At 47.3% G+C, this 15,166-nt stretch overlaps 1 protein-coding gene across 1 annotated transcript in view; it reads left to right on the top strand.

The window, feature by feature from the left end:
- MALT1 (MALT1 paracaspase) overlaps nucleotides 1-15,166 on the top strand; it is a 183,210-nt gene that overhangs the window by 100,678 nt on the left and 67,366 nt on the right. Inside the window, exon 7 of the mRNA XM_075343327.1 lies at nucleotides 5,262-5,306. Within this exon, the coding sequence (XP_075199442.1) occupies nucleotides 5,262-5,306 (45 nt within the window). The remainder of the gene's footprint in view (nucleotides 1-5,261; nucleotides 5,307-15,166) is intronic.

The following is a 15,166-nucleotide window of genomic DNA, read 5'->3' as shown; positions in this document are numbered from 1 at the left end:
GGTGCTGCTGGTGGCCGCTCTCCTGGCCTCAGGGGCCCGGTTGTTGGTGTAGTCATCGGCAAGGGCAGCTGTAGCCGTGGACCCCTTTGGCTTCTGGTCTCGGATGAACTGGCGGAGATCCTCAGGGCAGTTCCACAAGAGTTGCTCCGTGATGAACAAGTCCAGGATCTCCGGTCCAGTGGAAAGCTGCAGGCCTTGGGTCCAGTGGTCGGCAGCTCGGGCAAGTGCCCGCCTGTGGTCAGCCCAGGAGTCCTTTGGTCCCTTCTGTAGGCTCCGGAACTTCTTGCGGTAGGACTCTGGGGTGAGGTTGTACTGTTGGATCAGGGCCCGCTTGATGGTGTCGTAGCCCTGATCTGCCTCAGCAGGCACGTCCCCAAGGATATCCAGGGCCTTACCCCTTAAACGGGGGGTCAGGTATTTGGCCCACTGGTCCTTGTCCAGATGGTGCTGCAGGCAAGTCCGTTCAAAAGCAGTCAAGAAAGAGTCCAAGTCTCCATCCTTCTCCAGCACTGGGAAGTCCTCAACACGGACCTTTGGAAGTTTGGTGTCTCGAAGGTCACGTGTGGCTGATGAGGGCCGGAGCTGAGCTAGCTGCAGCTGGTAGTCACGGTCTGCCTGTCGCTCTCGCTCTCGCTCTTCACGCGCTGCCTGCCGCTCTCGCTCCGCAGCCTCACGCTCTGCGTGCCGCTCCGCAGCCTCAGCGTCACGCGCTGCCTGCCGCTCTGCCCTGCGCTCTGCCAGGAGTTCCTTGTAGCCCTTCTGGTCTCCAGCCTGGAGAAGGGCCATAGCCATTTGAAGAAGGCTATCCGAGCCTCCCAGGCTCGGTGGAATGGCACGTGGTGATCTGCGGCACGCTGCAGAGCTAGGCGATTCACTGTCCCTTTCAGAGCGGAGGGCTGGCATCTGGCTCGTTGAGGAACCTTGGGTGAGCTCCTCCTCATCTTGTCCAGCAGTGCCAGGTTGTGCAATGTCCTCGGCAGAACGGTTTTCTGGCGTCGAGCTCCTGGAGGACTCGTGGGCAACCTCCTCATTGCTGTCCACAGCACCGTCCTCCCTCTCTTCGGCTCCTGCCTTAGCATTGGCCAGTTGCATAGCTCTGCTCCTGGTGCCATCAGCCATTCTTGCAGACTTTTGGTCACTGACACAGAACTGACACCTGATGCCTCCACACACCTTACAGTATCTGCACTCTGACACTCTAGTGTTGAGCTAGTCTGAAGACCCCAGCAGCCACAGCTGCTGCAGGCAGTCTTTAGTGTCTGGGAGTATGGGTCTCACACTCACACACACTATTATCTCGATCCCACCGCTATGCCACCAATATGTCACAAACCACCGGGGGGGTCACTCAGAAATCCCCCGCGCTGGCTACCAGTACGTCACAATCGGGGGGTAACAAGTGGGGGTCACCCCTCCTTTATACCTCCCGACCGACAGACAGAGCACGTGACGCGCTCTCTAGCGCCCCCTCTTATAGTCAGGCCAATTATGGAATTGCCCGACAATAAGCAAGGAGGCCGCTATACTACTTATGCCGATTATTGAAGGGTCCCCGGTGAGAGTAGGGTATATATTCCCCCGACCTCCGCGGGCGGAATATATAAAATCTCCCCGAATCTCACTGGCCTCCCCACAATAATCCTTGGCACAATTCGCTGCCACCAACCGATTTAACGGTAACTATTAGCCGAACACACAGACGTGGGATTCAAGATCGAGATAACAGAACAGCCCAAGATTAATTATATAATTTAATCAGCCTAAAGCACACTAGAACTACAATATATACAATAGGGAATCTACAGAATATACATATGTCAGAGTACAGTTACAATCAAAGCATGGGTTACAAACAGGCATACACAGTTCCAGCAGTTACCTGTTGCGTCTGGCCACAGGGGGGCGCTGTACCCAGGTTTCTAGGATCCTTCCCACAGATGTTTCCTACACGTGCCCCCAGCGAAAGAACACTGGAAAATGGCCGAAGTAGGGTTATCAACCTGGGCAGATCCAGGTCCCCTCCTACCTTAGTGACCTCACAGGGAAGCACTGCCACTCCCCCTGCATGGATCAGAATTATCCAGCAAAGGGGATATTGGCCATAACTTTGCCTGGGAGCGTCGTAGGCAGACGCCAACGCTCTCATTGTGACAGCTATGAATTTAGCCACAGAACGAGGGGACTCATGACCTGTCTGCCAGTTCCCCATTGGCTGATATCACGCCTGGGGCATTTCCCAATGTCCTGCTCCCATAAAAAGGGTGTGCGGCATCGCCCGCATGCGGAGACACCATTTTTATGGTTGCCATATTTATCGGAAATATGGCTTGCGAGATATGAACCATTTTTACTGGAGTCGTTCTGTCTGGCTATTTCCATAGCCTTGCTAATGAGATACAACTCTTGTTACAGGGTGACGGCAGGGAGTCATCCTGTGTCCATTGTTCCCACACCACCTCATCTCCATATCACAGGACATGGCCATGGAGGTGTAAGTGGAACACTGAGAACAAGAAGGGAGGGGGCACTGCCAGGGAGTGATGAGGGATTATGACTGGAGTCATAATTCATCTTCATATCCCGGGATTTGCCTCACACCCTCCATACAGAATAATGGGCCCCACATAGCCCTCCATACAGAATAATGGGCCCCACATAGCCCTCCATACAGAATAATGGGCCCCACATAGCCCTCCATACAGAATAATGGGCCCACATAGCCCTCCATACAGAATAATGGGCCCCACATAGCCCTCCATACAGAATAATGGGCCCCACATAGCCCTCCATACAGAATAATGGGCCCCACATAGCCCTCCATACAGAATAATGGACCCCACATATCCCTCCATACAGAATAATGGGCCCCACATAGCCCTCCATACAGAATAATGGGCCCCCACATAGCCCTCCATACAGAATAATGGGCACCACATAGCCCTCCATACAGAATAATGGGCCCCACATAGCCCTCCATACAGAATAATGGGCCCCACATAGCCCTCCATACAGAATAATGGGCCCCACATAGCCCTCCATACAGAATAATGGGACCCATATAGTCCTAGAGTTTGACATATGGGCAATAAAGGATTTGTCTAACAAATTGGAAATGTAAAGACAATCCCCCTTTTGTCACTTTTTCAGCAGAATAGTAATTATGAATTGTGGAGGATCTGTTACACGATTCCACGAACAATATAATTAGCAACATAAGGAAATTAGGTATCTGGACAAATGAAGCCTCACCACTTCCTTAATTATATGTTCTGTTTCAATTCCTCAAGATATGTGTTTGCTGTCAGTGAATGAGGACATTACTGTCTGCACGCACAAGCCGGAGGGGCACCGCTAGTCCTGCTCAAAGCTGAGAAAGGGAATACATTGTATCCAGTGAAGACAACGCTCTGTGATATTTCGACATCGACAGTTTGTTACAATGTATCGGCCTGGAGTCCAGGGTGTTCAGCTCACAGAGCGTTGTATCGGCTAGACACAATTGTATCTTCAGATGAGAGTCGCACTCGCTGTGCACAGGGAATCAACAGAGAGTTCCTGAAACTGAACCATAAACGATATTTAAAAGTTGCAGAACTTTTCAGTTATACAGAGATAAAGAGTTTTTTCTTCCGAATATTGTAAAAACTTTTGACATATTTTTCACAACCCTAAGTAACAATGGCCTCACTTACAAGTGCATCGCATAAATTACAATATCCTCAAAAAGTTAATTTATTTCAGCAATTCAATACAAAAAGGGAAACACATATATTATATAGAGTCATTACACACAGAGTGATCTATTTCTATATATTATATAGAGTCATTACACACAGAGTGATCTATTTCTATATATTATATAGAGTCATTACACACAGAGGGATCTATTCCTATATATTATATGGAGTCATTACACACAGAGGAATCTATTCCTATATATTATATAGAGTCATTACACACAGAGTGATCTATTCCTATATATTATATAGAGTCATTATACACAGAGTGATCTATTCCTATATATTATATAGAGTCATTACACACAGAGGGATCTATGTCTATATATTATATAGAGTCATTACACACAGAGGGATCTACTCCTATATATTATATAGAGTTATTACACATAGAGTGATCTATTACTATATATTATATAGAGTCATTATACACAGAGTGATCTATTCCTATATATTATATAGAGTCATTATACACAGAGGCATCTATTCCTATATATATATATATATATATATATATATATAGAGAGAGAGAGTCATTACACACAGAGGGATCTATGTCTATATATTATATAGAGTCATTACACACAGAGGGATCTACTCCTATATATTATATAGAGTTATTACACATAGAGTGATCTATTACTATATATTATATAGAGTCATTACACACAGAGGGATCTATTTCTATATATTATATAGAGTCATTACAGACAGAGTGATCTATTCCTATATATTATATAGAGTCATTATACACAGAGTGATCTATTCCTATATATTATATAGAGTCATTATACACAGAGGCATCTATTCCTATATATATATATATATATATATATAGAGTCATTACACAGAGGGATCTATGTCTATATATTATATAGAGTCATTACACACAGAGGGATCTATTCCTATATATTATAGAGTCATTACACACAGAGGAATCTATTTCTATATATTATATAGAGTCATTACACACAGAGGAATCTATTTCTATATATTATATAGAGTCATTACACACAGAGGGATCTATTTCTATATATTATATAGAGTCATTACACACAGGGTGATCTATTCCTATATATTATATAGAGTCATTACACACAGAGGAATCTATTTCTATATATTATATAGAGTCATTACACACAGAGGGATGTATTCCTATGTATTATAGAGTCATTACACACAGATGAATCTATTTCTATATATTATATAGAGTCATTACACACAGAGGGATCTATTTCTATATATTATATAGAGTCATTACACACCGAGGGATCTATTTCTAGTGTAATCATCAACATTAACAGATATAAACACTTGAAATAGATCCCTCTGTGTGTAATGACTCTATATAATATATAGGAATAGATCCCTCTGTGTGTAATGACTCTATATTTAACTTTTTGATGATATAATTTATTGATTTGCACTGGTATATGAGGTCAGGATGTTAGTATGACATGTTTTACTAAACAAGAAATATACAATAGATAAATATTAAATGTTGTTTTTCTTTCAAAATAAAAGGAAGTGCGAAGCTCTGGACAAATGTGGCTATGGAGTGCACGGAAGGTAGGGCGCATGTGTGATTCCTGCATGTTCTGGCTTGAGGATGTATTGATTTTGCATGAAAAAAAATCAAATTAAATCAGATGAACTGTCATCTATGGTGATGGTGGATGATCGGTCACTGCTGCGCTGTCTCCGGCTCAAGAAAGCTTGTATTTCCTTTTCAGCAGTCAAATGGCAGACAGAATATAGGAGAGATACACTGATGACATCATCAGTGCTTAAAGGGATGTCCTGGACTTATAAATCTATCCTTTGTATAGGTCATCAATATCAAATTGGTGGGAGGCCAATATACACCATCCCACTGATTAGCTGTTTTCAGCTCCTACAACAGCGGGATGTTCTCTGTTTACAGAATTGAAACATCATCCAAAATCTCCAACATTGTGTGATGCTAGTCACTACTTACGGATAGTATAGATGGAAGTGTAGTCAGACAAGCCGAGGTCAGGAAACTGGAGGGAACGACAGGAGACAAGGAGTAAGCAGAAACGCAGTCAAATAACAGGCAGAGGGTCAGAATTACAGGAGAGTATGTATAGATTCAGGGAGTAGACAGAGACATGGTCAGGTAACGGTCCGAGGTCAGAAGCCAGGAGGTAACGACAAGAAACAGGAAACGGCCAGAGAGGACTCAATCAACAGTCTGGGGTCAGAAAACTTAGATCAGAACGCAAGCACAAACATGAGCCAAGAGCACAACTGCAGAACCAGAGTATGACTGGAGTACCTGGAAATATAGAGGAAGTTACCAGAGCAGGGACTCTAAACATAGTAATCCAAAGCAGGGGTATAAAGGGGGAACACATGGAGAAGGGGCACCTGGAAATATAGAGGGAGTTACCAGATGCAGGGACTCTAATCATGGCAATCCGAAGATGGGGAATTAAGGGGGGACACATGGAGAAGCGGCACCTGGAAATATAGAGGTATTTACCAGATGCAGAGACTCTAATCATGGCAATGCGGAGCAGGGGCAGTAAGGGGGAACACCTGGAGAACGGGTACCTGGAAATATAGAGGGAGTTACCAGACGCAGGGACTCTAAACATGGTAATCCGAAGCAGGGGTATTAAGGGGGGACACATGGAGAAGGGGCACCTGGAAATATAGAGGGGGTTACCAGATGCAGGGACTCTAATCATGGCAATCCGGACCAGGGGCTGCAAGGGGGAACACCTGGAGAAGGGGCACCAGGAAATCTAGAGGAAGTTACCAGACGCAGGGACTCTAAACATAATAATCCGAAGCAGGGGTATTAAGGGGGGACACATGGAGAAGGGGCACCTGGAAATATAGAGGGAGTTACCAGATGCAGGGACTCTAATCATGGCAATCCGAAGATGGGGAATTAAGGGGGGACACATGGAGAAGCGGCACCTGGAAATATAGAGGTATTTACCAGATGCAGAGACTCTAATCATGGCAATGCGGAGCAGGGGCAGTAAGGGGGAACACCTGGAGAACGGGTACCTGGAAATATAGAGGGAGTTACCAGACGCAGGGACTCTAAACATGGTAATCCGAAGCAGGGGTATTAAGGGGGGACACATGGAGAAGGGGCACCTGGAAATATAGAGGGGGTTACCAGATGCAGGGACTCTAATCATGGCAATCCGGACCAGGGGCAGCAAGGGGGGACACCTGGAGAAGGGGCACCAGGAAATCTAGAGGAAGTTACCAGACGCAGGGACTCTAAACATAATAATCCGAAGCAGGGGTATTAAGGGGGGACACATGGAGAAGGGGCACCTGGAAATATAGAGGTATTTACCAGATGCAAGTACTCTAAACATGGTAATCCGAAGCAGGGGCATTAAGGAGGAACATCTGGAGTAGGGGTACCTGGAAATATAGAGGCACTTACCAGATGCAGAGCGTCTAATCATGGCAATCTGGAGCTGGGGCAGTAAGGGGGGGAACACCTGGAGAAGGGGCACCAGGATATATAGAAGGAGTTACCAGACGCAGGGACTCTAAACATAGTAATCCGAAGCAGGGGTATTAACACTAGAAGTCCCAGAGAGGGGTCATTTAACATTTCTACCTTTGGAACCCAGAGACGGGTCGAATGACCTGAAGGACTTTAGCTAACATCCTATAATCACCGACTTTTATTCTGTAATTAAGGCCATTACTGTCGCACCACAGGAGGTTGTTGTTTAGCCATTTAGTTTCTAGTTAGTTCTATTCAGTTTGGACTAAGGGTCATTTGACCCTCTTTCGGGACTTCAGGGGGGAGCTTGAAATTTCTGGGACTTCTATTAAGGGGGACACATGGAGAAGATGCACCTGGAAATATAGAGGGGGTTACCAGATGCAGGGACTCTAATCATGGCAATCCGGAGCAGAGGCAGTAAGGGGGAACACCTGGAGAAGGGGTACCTGAAAATGTAGAGAGAGTTACCAGACGCAAGGACTCTAAACATGGTAATCCGGAGCAGTGGCACTAAGGAGGAACATCTGGAGTAGGGGTACCTGGAAATATAGAGGGATTTACCAGATGTAGGGACTCTAAACATTGTAATCGAGAGCAAGGGTACTAGAGTGGCATCTCTTAGAAAGTCATTAAAAGGGGATATTTGATACAGAAAACATATAGAGCAGGGACACTAAGGGGAAGACACATAAAAGTGGGGCACTAGAGGAGAAGAACCTGGAAAAAGGACATTTGGGGTAATACCAAAGTATACATCAGTATTCTGACACATCTGCCCGAGGAGCAAACAAGGAGTGGTACCTGGCTAGTTAGGCAGCGGGCACAAAGGCCTTTTTCATCCCCAAAAGTGTGTTCAGCCTAATGATGCAGCCAGTGGCGTAACTGGAGTTGGATGGGCCCCGGTGCAAAGTTTAGACCTGGGCCCCCCCTCCACATACACAGACACTTGGGGTAAGGCATACCTCCCAACTTTTAAAGAAGGAAAAGAAGGATAAAGTTTGGCAAATTTTTAGGCCACGCCCCCTAACCACACCCATTTCACAGTCACGCCCATATCCACTCCCCATCCACACCCATTCAGCATGGACACGCAGGCAGCCGGCGGGCCTCCAGCATGGACACGCAGGCAGCCGGCGGGCCTCCAGCATGGACACGCAGGCAGCCGGCGGGCCTCCAGCATGGACACGCAGGGAGCCACAGTGAGGCGGCCGGTCGCCCACACAGTGAGGTGGCCGGTCGCCTTCACAGACAGGCGGCAGGGGGGCGCCCGCACAGACAGGCGGCAGGGGGGCGCCCGCACAGACAGGCGGCAGGGGGGCGCCCGCACAGACAGGCGTCCGGGGGGCGCCCGCACAGAAAGGCGGCCGGCCGACCGCACAGACAGGCGGCCGGCCGACCGCACAGAGAGGCTCCGGCCGGGGGTGAGGGGGGGGAGGGAGGGAAATCAGCGCTGGGGAGATTTTACTGTACCAGCAGCAGCACAGGCAGCGCTCCTCTCTGTTATGCCACGTCTACTGGGATGGTAGGAGGGAAAAGCAGGGAGGCGGAGAGAGAGTGGGTGGGCGGAGCCCGGGAGCCGGCCGTCCCGATCGTGGCAACGGGACAAACAACGTAAAGCGTGAAAGTCCCGCTGTATCCGGGACGGTTGGGAGGTATGGGGTAAGGGATAATGACACTGACACTCGGGGTACAGGATAATGACGCTGACACTTGGCTCTCACCCACAGCACCCTGAAATCCCTCTATCAGCACCCAGCTTTCCTATGTTCTGATATTTATCTTGTCCTCAGCACCCAGCTTTCCCATATCAGAGCATGAGAAAGCTGGGTGCTGAGAGATGTATGTCAGAACATGGGAAAGCTGGGTGCTGAGAGATGTATGTCAGAACATGGGAAAGCTGGGTGCTGAGAGATGTATGTCAGAACATGGGAAAGCTGGGTGCTGAGAGATGTATAGCAGAGCATGGGAAAGCTGGGTGCTGAGAGATGTATAGCAGAGCATGGGAAAGTTGGCTGCTGAGGGAAAGAGCCTTTTTCCCTCAGCACAAAACATTTCCATCCCATACTTGTATCTTTGTCCCCCCTGTATAAAGTTCTCAAAATACTATAACAGCCCCCACATAGCCTTCCAAATAATTGTATAAAGGGTCTCACATAACCCTTCATATATTAGAATGCAGATACATAGCCCTCCATATATTATAATGCACCCCCATAATCCTCCATGTATAAAGTAGCCCTTCAATTATAATGCATTTCCCCATAGTTCTCCATGTATTAAAATTCACCCCATAGTTCTCCATATATTATACTGCACCACATAGTCCTCCATGTTTTATAATGCACTTCCATAGTCCATGTATAAGGTAGCCTCCATAGTCCTCCATATATTATAATGCAGCCCCCATAGTCCTATATGTATTATAACACAACCCCATAAAACTTCAGATGGTATTATGCAGCCCCATACTCCTCCATGTATAATTCACCCCTATATTCCATGTATAAGGTGTCCCTTCATTTTGTATTATACAGCCCCCCCCCGACCTCCATTTTAATGCAGCCCTATAGACCTCCAGTATAATGCAGCCTCATAGACCTCTATGTATATTACACCTCTATATATTCAATGTATAAGGTGTCCTTCATGTTTATTATGCAGCCTCACCAGGCCTCCATATATAATAATGCAGCCAACCTCTCCAGGCCTCCATGTATAATATAGCAGCCAGCCTCCCAGGCCTCCATGTATAATATAGCAGCCAGCCTCCCCAGGCCTCCATGTATAATAATGCAGCCAGCCTCCCCAGGCCTCCATGTATAATAATGCAGCCAGCCTCCCCAGGCCTCCATGTATAATAATGCAGCCAGCCTCCCCAGGCCTCCATGTATAATAATGCAGCCAGCCTCCCCAGGCCTCCATGTATAATAATGCAGCCAGCCTCCCCAGACCTCCATGTATAATAATGCAGCCAGCCTCCCCAGGCCTCCATGTATAATAATGCAGCCAGCCTCCCCAGGCCTCCATGTATAATAATGCTGCCAGCCTCCCCAGGCCTCCATGTACAGTATAATGGAGTCTCCCCAGGCCTCCATGTACAGTATAATGCAGTCTCCCCAGGCCTCCATGCACAGTATCATGCAGCCTCCCCACCCCAGGCCTCCATGTACAGTATCATGCAGCCTCCCCACCCCAGGCCTCCATGTACAGTATCATGCAGCCTCCCCACCCCAGGCCTCCATGTACAGTATCATGCAGCCTCCCCACCCCAGGCCTCCATGTACAGTATCAGGCAGCCTCCCCACCCCAGGCCTCCTTGTACAGTATCAGGCAGCCTCCCCACCCCAGGCCTCCATGTACAGTATCATGCAGCCTCCCCACCCCAGGCCTCCATGTACAGTATCAGGCAGCCTCCCCACCTCAGGCCTCCATGTACAGTATCATGCAGCCTCCCCACCCCAGGCCTCCTTGTACAGTATCAGGCAGCCTCCCCACCCCAGGCCTCCATGTACAGATGCAGCCTCCCCACCCCAGGCCTCCATGTACAGTATCATGCAGCCTCCCCACCCCAGGCCTCCTTGTACAGTATCAGGCAGCCTCCCCACCCCAGGCCTCCATGTACAGATGCAGCCTCCCCACCCCAGGCCTCCATGTACAGTATCAGGCAGCCTCCCCACCCCAGGCCTCCATGTACAGTATCATGCAGCCTCCCCACCCCAGGCCTCCTTGTACAGTATCAGGCAGCCTCCCCACCCCAGGCCTCCATGTACAGATGCAGCCTCCCCACCCCAGGCCTCCATGTACAGTATCAGGCAGCCTCCCCACCCCAGGCCTCCATGTACAGATGCAGCCTCCCCACCCCAGGCCTCCATGTACAGTATCATCCAGCCTTCCCACCCCAGGCCTCCATGTACAGTATAATGCAGCCTCCCCACTCCAGGCCTCTGACCACCGTGTACTCATATATATAAAAAAAAAAAACCAAGTACTCACCGCTCTCCTCCTTCCACTGCTGCTCTGTCCTGACGTCTCCTTGTTCCACTGATGCTGTACTCCCTGCTCTCCTCCTTCCACTGCTGCTCGTCCTCCCGGTGCTGCGGTCGGCGTCCTCCCTCCCTGCGCTCTGTGCACTCAGCACAGCAGTCGCACAGGAGTGACGTCACCGCACAGGCACAGGGGGAGAATGATGATGCAGAGCGGCGCCGGCCGCTCTTTGCTTCATTATTACTGTGCGCGGTGACGGGGGAGGGGGGCCCCGGTGCCGCCGCTGACATCGGGCAGGAGGGCCCGGTGTCGGGGGCGGCAGCGGGTCATATAGTGGGCGCGTGCACTGTGATAGATCAGCGCAGCTTCTCTCTCACTGAGAGGAGCTGGCTGCTGATCTGCCGGGTCCCCGCGGGCCCCAAACCGCCCGGGCCCGGTCGCGATCGCGACCGCTGCGACCGCGGTAGTTACGCCACTGGATGCAGCTTCCCGTTCCACACATAGGAAATGTTCATCTGGTTGCACTGACTTTTCACAAGGCTTTTTGTGTACGTATATAATTTGCCCTTACAAAGTCAAACACTGCAGAGATAAATATACAGTGGGTGAAATAAGTATTGAACACGTCACTAATTTTATAAGTAAATGTATTTATAAAGGTGCTATTGACATTAACCTCTCACCGGATGTCGGTAATTGAGAGGAGCGGTCCTGAACTTCAAAGGACAAACACAGACCTTACAATAAAATTAGTGCTGGAGTTCGGAGATCGGGTGTTTTGCGTATGTAGACCACTCGAGCGAGCATCGCTGTCCTTGGGTATGCTCAGTGCTTGGCCCAATGCGAGCCACCTGCAGTCTCTGAATGGCTTGCACTGGGGATAAAATCAGCATTATCGGATGTAGTATAAAAAAAAGAAGAACCCGTGCTCGCTATCCCGGAAGTGCTCTGTTTATGGCATCGGTATGTGCCGGACTGCCCATCAGTGACTTCCAATGAGGTTCTGGTCAAGTTCGGGTCCAGAACAGAACTTTATGTAAAGTCTGGCTGAACCTGCAGAACCGGAACTTCCACGGGTCTGCTCATCTCTAGTCCGTAACAACCCATCCAATGCAAACCATATATGTCCATAAATTAAATTATGTGTAATAATGAGAAATGACACAGGGAAAAAAGTATTGAACACACAGAAAGAGAGGTGCAAAAAGCCATGGAGAGTCATGACACCACCTGAAATCTACAGTTAGGTCCAGAAATATTTGGACAGTGACACAATTTTCGCGAGTTGGGCTCTGCATGCCACCACATTGGATTTGAAATGAAACCTCTACAACAGAATTCAAGTGCAGATTATAACGTTTAATTTGAAGGTTTCAACAAAAATATCTGATAGAAATTGTAGGAATTGTCACATTTCTTTACAAACACTCCACATTTTAGGAGGTCAAAATTAATTGGACAAATAAACCAAACCCAAACAAAATATTTTTATTTTCAATATTTTGTTGCGAATCCTTTGGAGGCAATCACTGCCTTAAGTCTGGAACCCATGGACATCACCAAACGCTGGGTTTCCTCCTTCTTAATGCTTTGCCAGGCCTTTACAGCCGCAGCCTTCAGGTCTTGCTTGTTTGTGGGTCTTTCCGTCTTAAGTCTGGATTTGAGCAAGTGAAATGCATGCTCAATTGGGTTAAGATCTGGTGATTGACTTGGCCATTGCAGAATGTTCCACTTTTTTGCACTCATGAACTCCTGGGTAGCTTTGGCTGTATGCTTGGGGTCATTGTCCATCTGTACTATGAAGCGCCGTCCGATCAACTTTGCGGCATTTGGCTGAATCTGGGCTGAAAGTATATCCCGGTACACTTCAGAATTCATCCGGCTACTCTTGTCTGCTGTTATGTCATCAATAAACACAAGTGACCCAGTGCCATTGAAAGCCATGCATGCCCATGCCATCACGTTGCCTCCACCATGTTTTACAGAGGATGTGGTGTGCCTTGGATCATGTGCCGTTCCCTTTCTTCTCCAAACTTTTTTCTTCCCATCATTCTGGTACAGGTTGATCTTTGTCTCATCTGTCCATAGAATACTTTTCCAGAACTGAGCTGGCTTCATGAGGTGCTTTTCAGCAAATGTAACTCTGGCCTGTCTATTTTTGGAATTGATGAATGGTTTGCATCTAGATGTGAACCCTTTGTATTTACTTTCATGGAGTCTTCTCTTTACTGTTGACTTAGAGACAGATACACCTACTTCACTGAGAGTGTTCTGGACTTCAGTTGATGTTGTGAACGGGTTCTTCTTCACCAAAGAAAGTATGCGGCGATCATCCACCACTGTTGTCATCCGTGGACGCCCAGGCCTTTTTGAGTTCCCAAGCTCACCAGTCAATTCCTTTTTTCTCAGAATGTACCCGACTGTTGATTTTGCTACTCCAAGCATGTCTGCTATCTCTCTGATGGATTTTTTCTTTTTTTTCAGCCTCAGGATGTTCTGCTTCACCTCAATTGAGAGTTCCTTAGACCGCATGTTGTCTGGTCACAGCAACAGCTTCCAAATGCAAAACCACACACCTGTAATCAACCCCAGACCTTTTAACTACTTCATTGATTACAGGTTAACGAGGGAGATGCCTTCAGAGTTAATTGCAGCCCTTAGAGTCCCTTGTCCAATTACTTTTGGTCCCTTGAAAAAGAGGAGGCTATGCATTACAGAGCTATGATTCCTAAACCCTTTCTCCGATTTGGATGTGAAAACTCTCATATTGCAGCTGGGAGTGTGCACTTTCAGCCCATATTATAAATATAATTGTATTTCTGAACATGTTTTTGTAAACAGCTAAAATAACAAAACTTGTGTCGCTGTCCAAATATTTCTGGCCCTGACTGTATCAGTATTTAGAAAGCAATCCTGAAAGATTTTAGCTGGTTCAACTGATGGCCTATAAAAAGGTCTCACAAGAAACAGCTCATGATGGGTAAAACCAGTGAGCTGTCTCAAGACCTTATTGTTGCAAAATACACTGATGGCATTGGTTACAGACGAATTTCCAAACTACTTAACATTCTAGTGAGCACTGTTAGGGCAATAATCCAGAAGTGGCAAGAACATAATTTAACGCCATAAACCGGGCATGACCCTCACCACAACATTTCAGACAGAGGAGGGAGAAGACACCAGCTGACACCATGTTAGCGCCACGTTATAGAGACACTTTCACTCAAAAGATGCACAAAGCAAAGATCACTATAAATAATACCGAAGGAAAGAGGAAATACAGAGGCCATTCTATTTTCTTGCTACTTTTTTGGCTTTGCCTTATTTGCACGTATGGTAATTGGTGACGATAGCTCTGGGTGGTATAAGGACGCCTTTCCTCTCCGACCGTCCTTCTAATTTCATTTCTGCTTTCTGTTTGCTGTCGTCTGCAGCGGTGATGAGCTTTGTTGTGCGTTGACATTTATTTTGTGTCACAAGTAAACATACTCAAGCCTTGACATATTGGAAATCGAAATCTTGCTAATCAGGTCCAGAATTCTCAAACACACATGTGTGACAACAGCGCCACCCTCAGACCCAAAATGTAACTACACATATGTATTATTTCATCAAGAGCATGAAATAAAAAAAAAAAATCCCCGGTAATAAAAAATGGTTCCTCGGTCGTCCTCTGATTATATACCCCTATTAGGTCAATTAGAAAAGAAAAGTAACAACCAATGTGATAAACATAACGACTCCCGGAGGGTTTGTAGCCCAGCTTTCTTGAACAGAAGTTACCACTAATTAGCAGCTTTCTGCCTATGCACAGTATACAAAGAGCTCAGCATTCAGAATACTGCTAGATCTAGTGCTGTCAAAATAAAGATTTTATCACCACTAATTAGCAGCTTTCTGCCTATGCACAGTATACCAAGAGCTCAGCATTCAGAAC

Source organism: Anomaloglossus baeobatrachus, chromosome 1 (assembly GCF_048569485.1).
Source record: "Anomaloglossus baeobatrachus isolate aAnoBae1 chromosome 1, aAnoBae1.hap1, whole genome shotgun sequence".
Taxonomy (NCBI): domain Eukaryota; kingdom Metazoa; phylum Chordata; class Amphibia; order Anura; family Aromobatidae; genus Anomaloglossus; species Anomaloglossus baeobatrachus.
The sequence above is the reverse complement of the archived record's forward strand: the minus strand, read 5'-3'. Positions and strand labels throughout refer to the sequence as shown.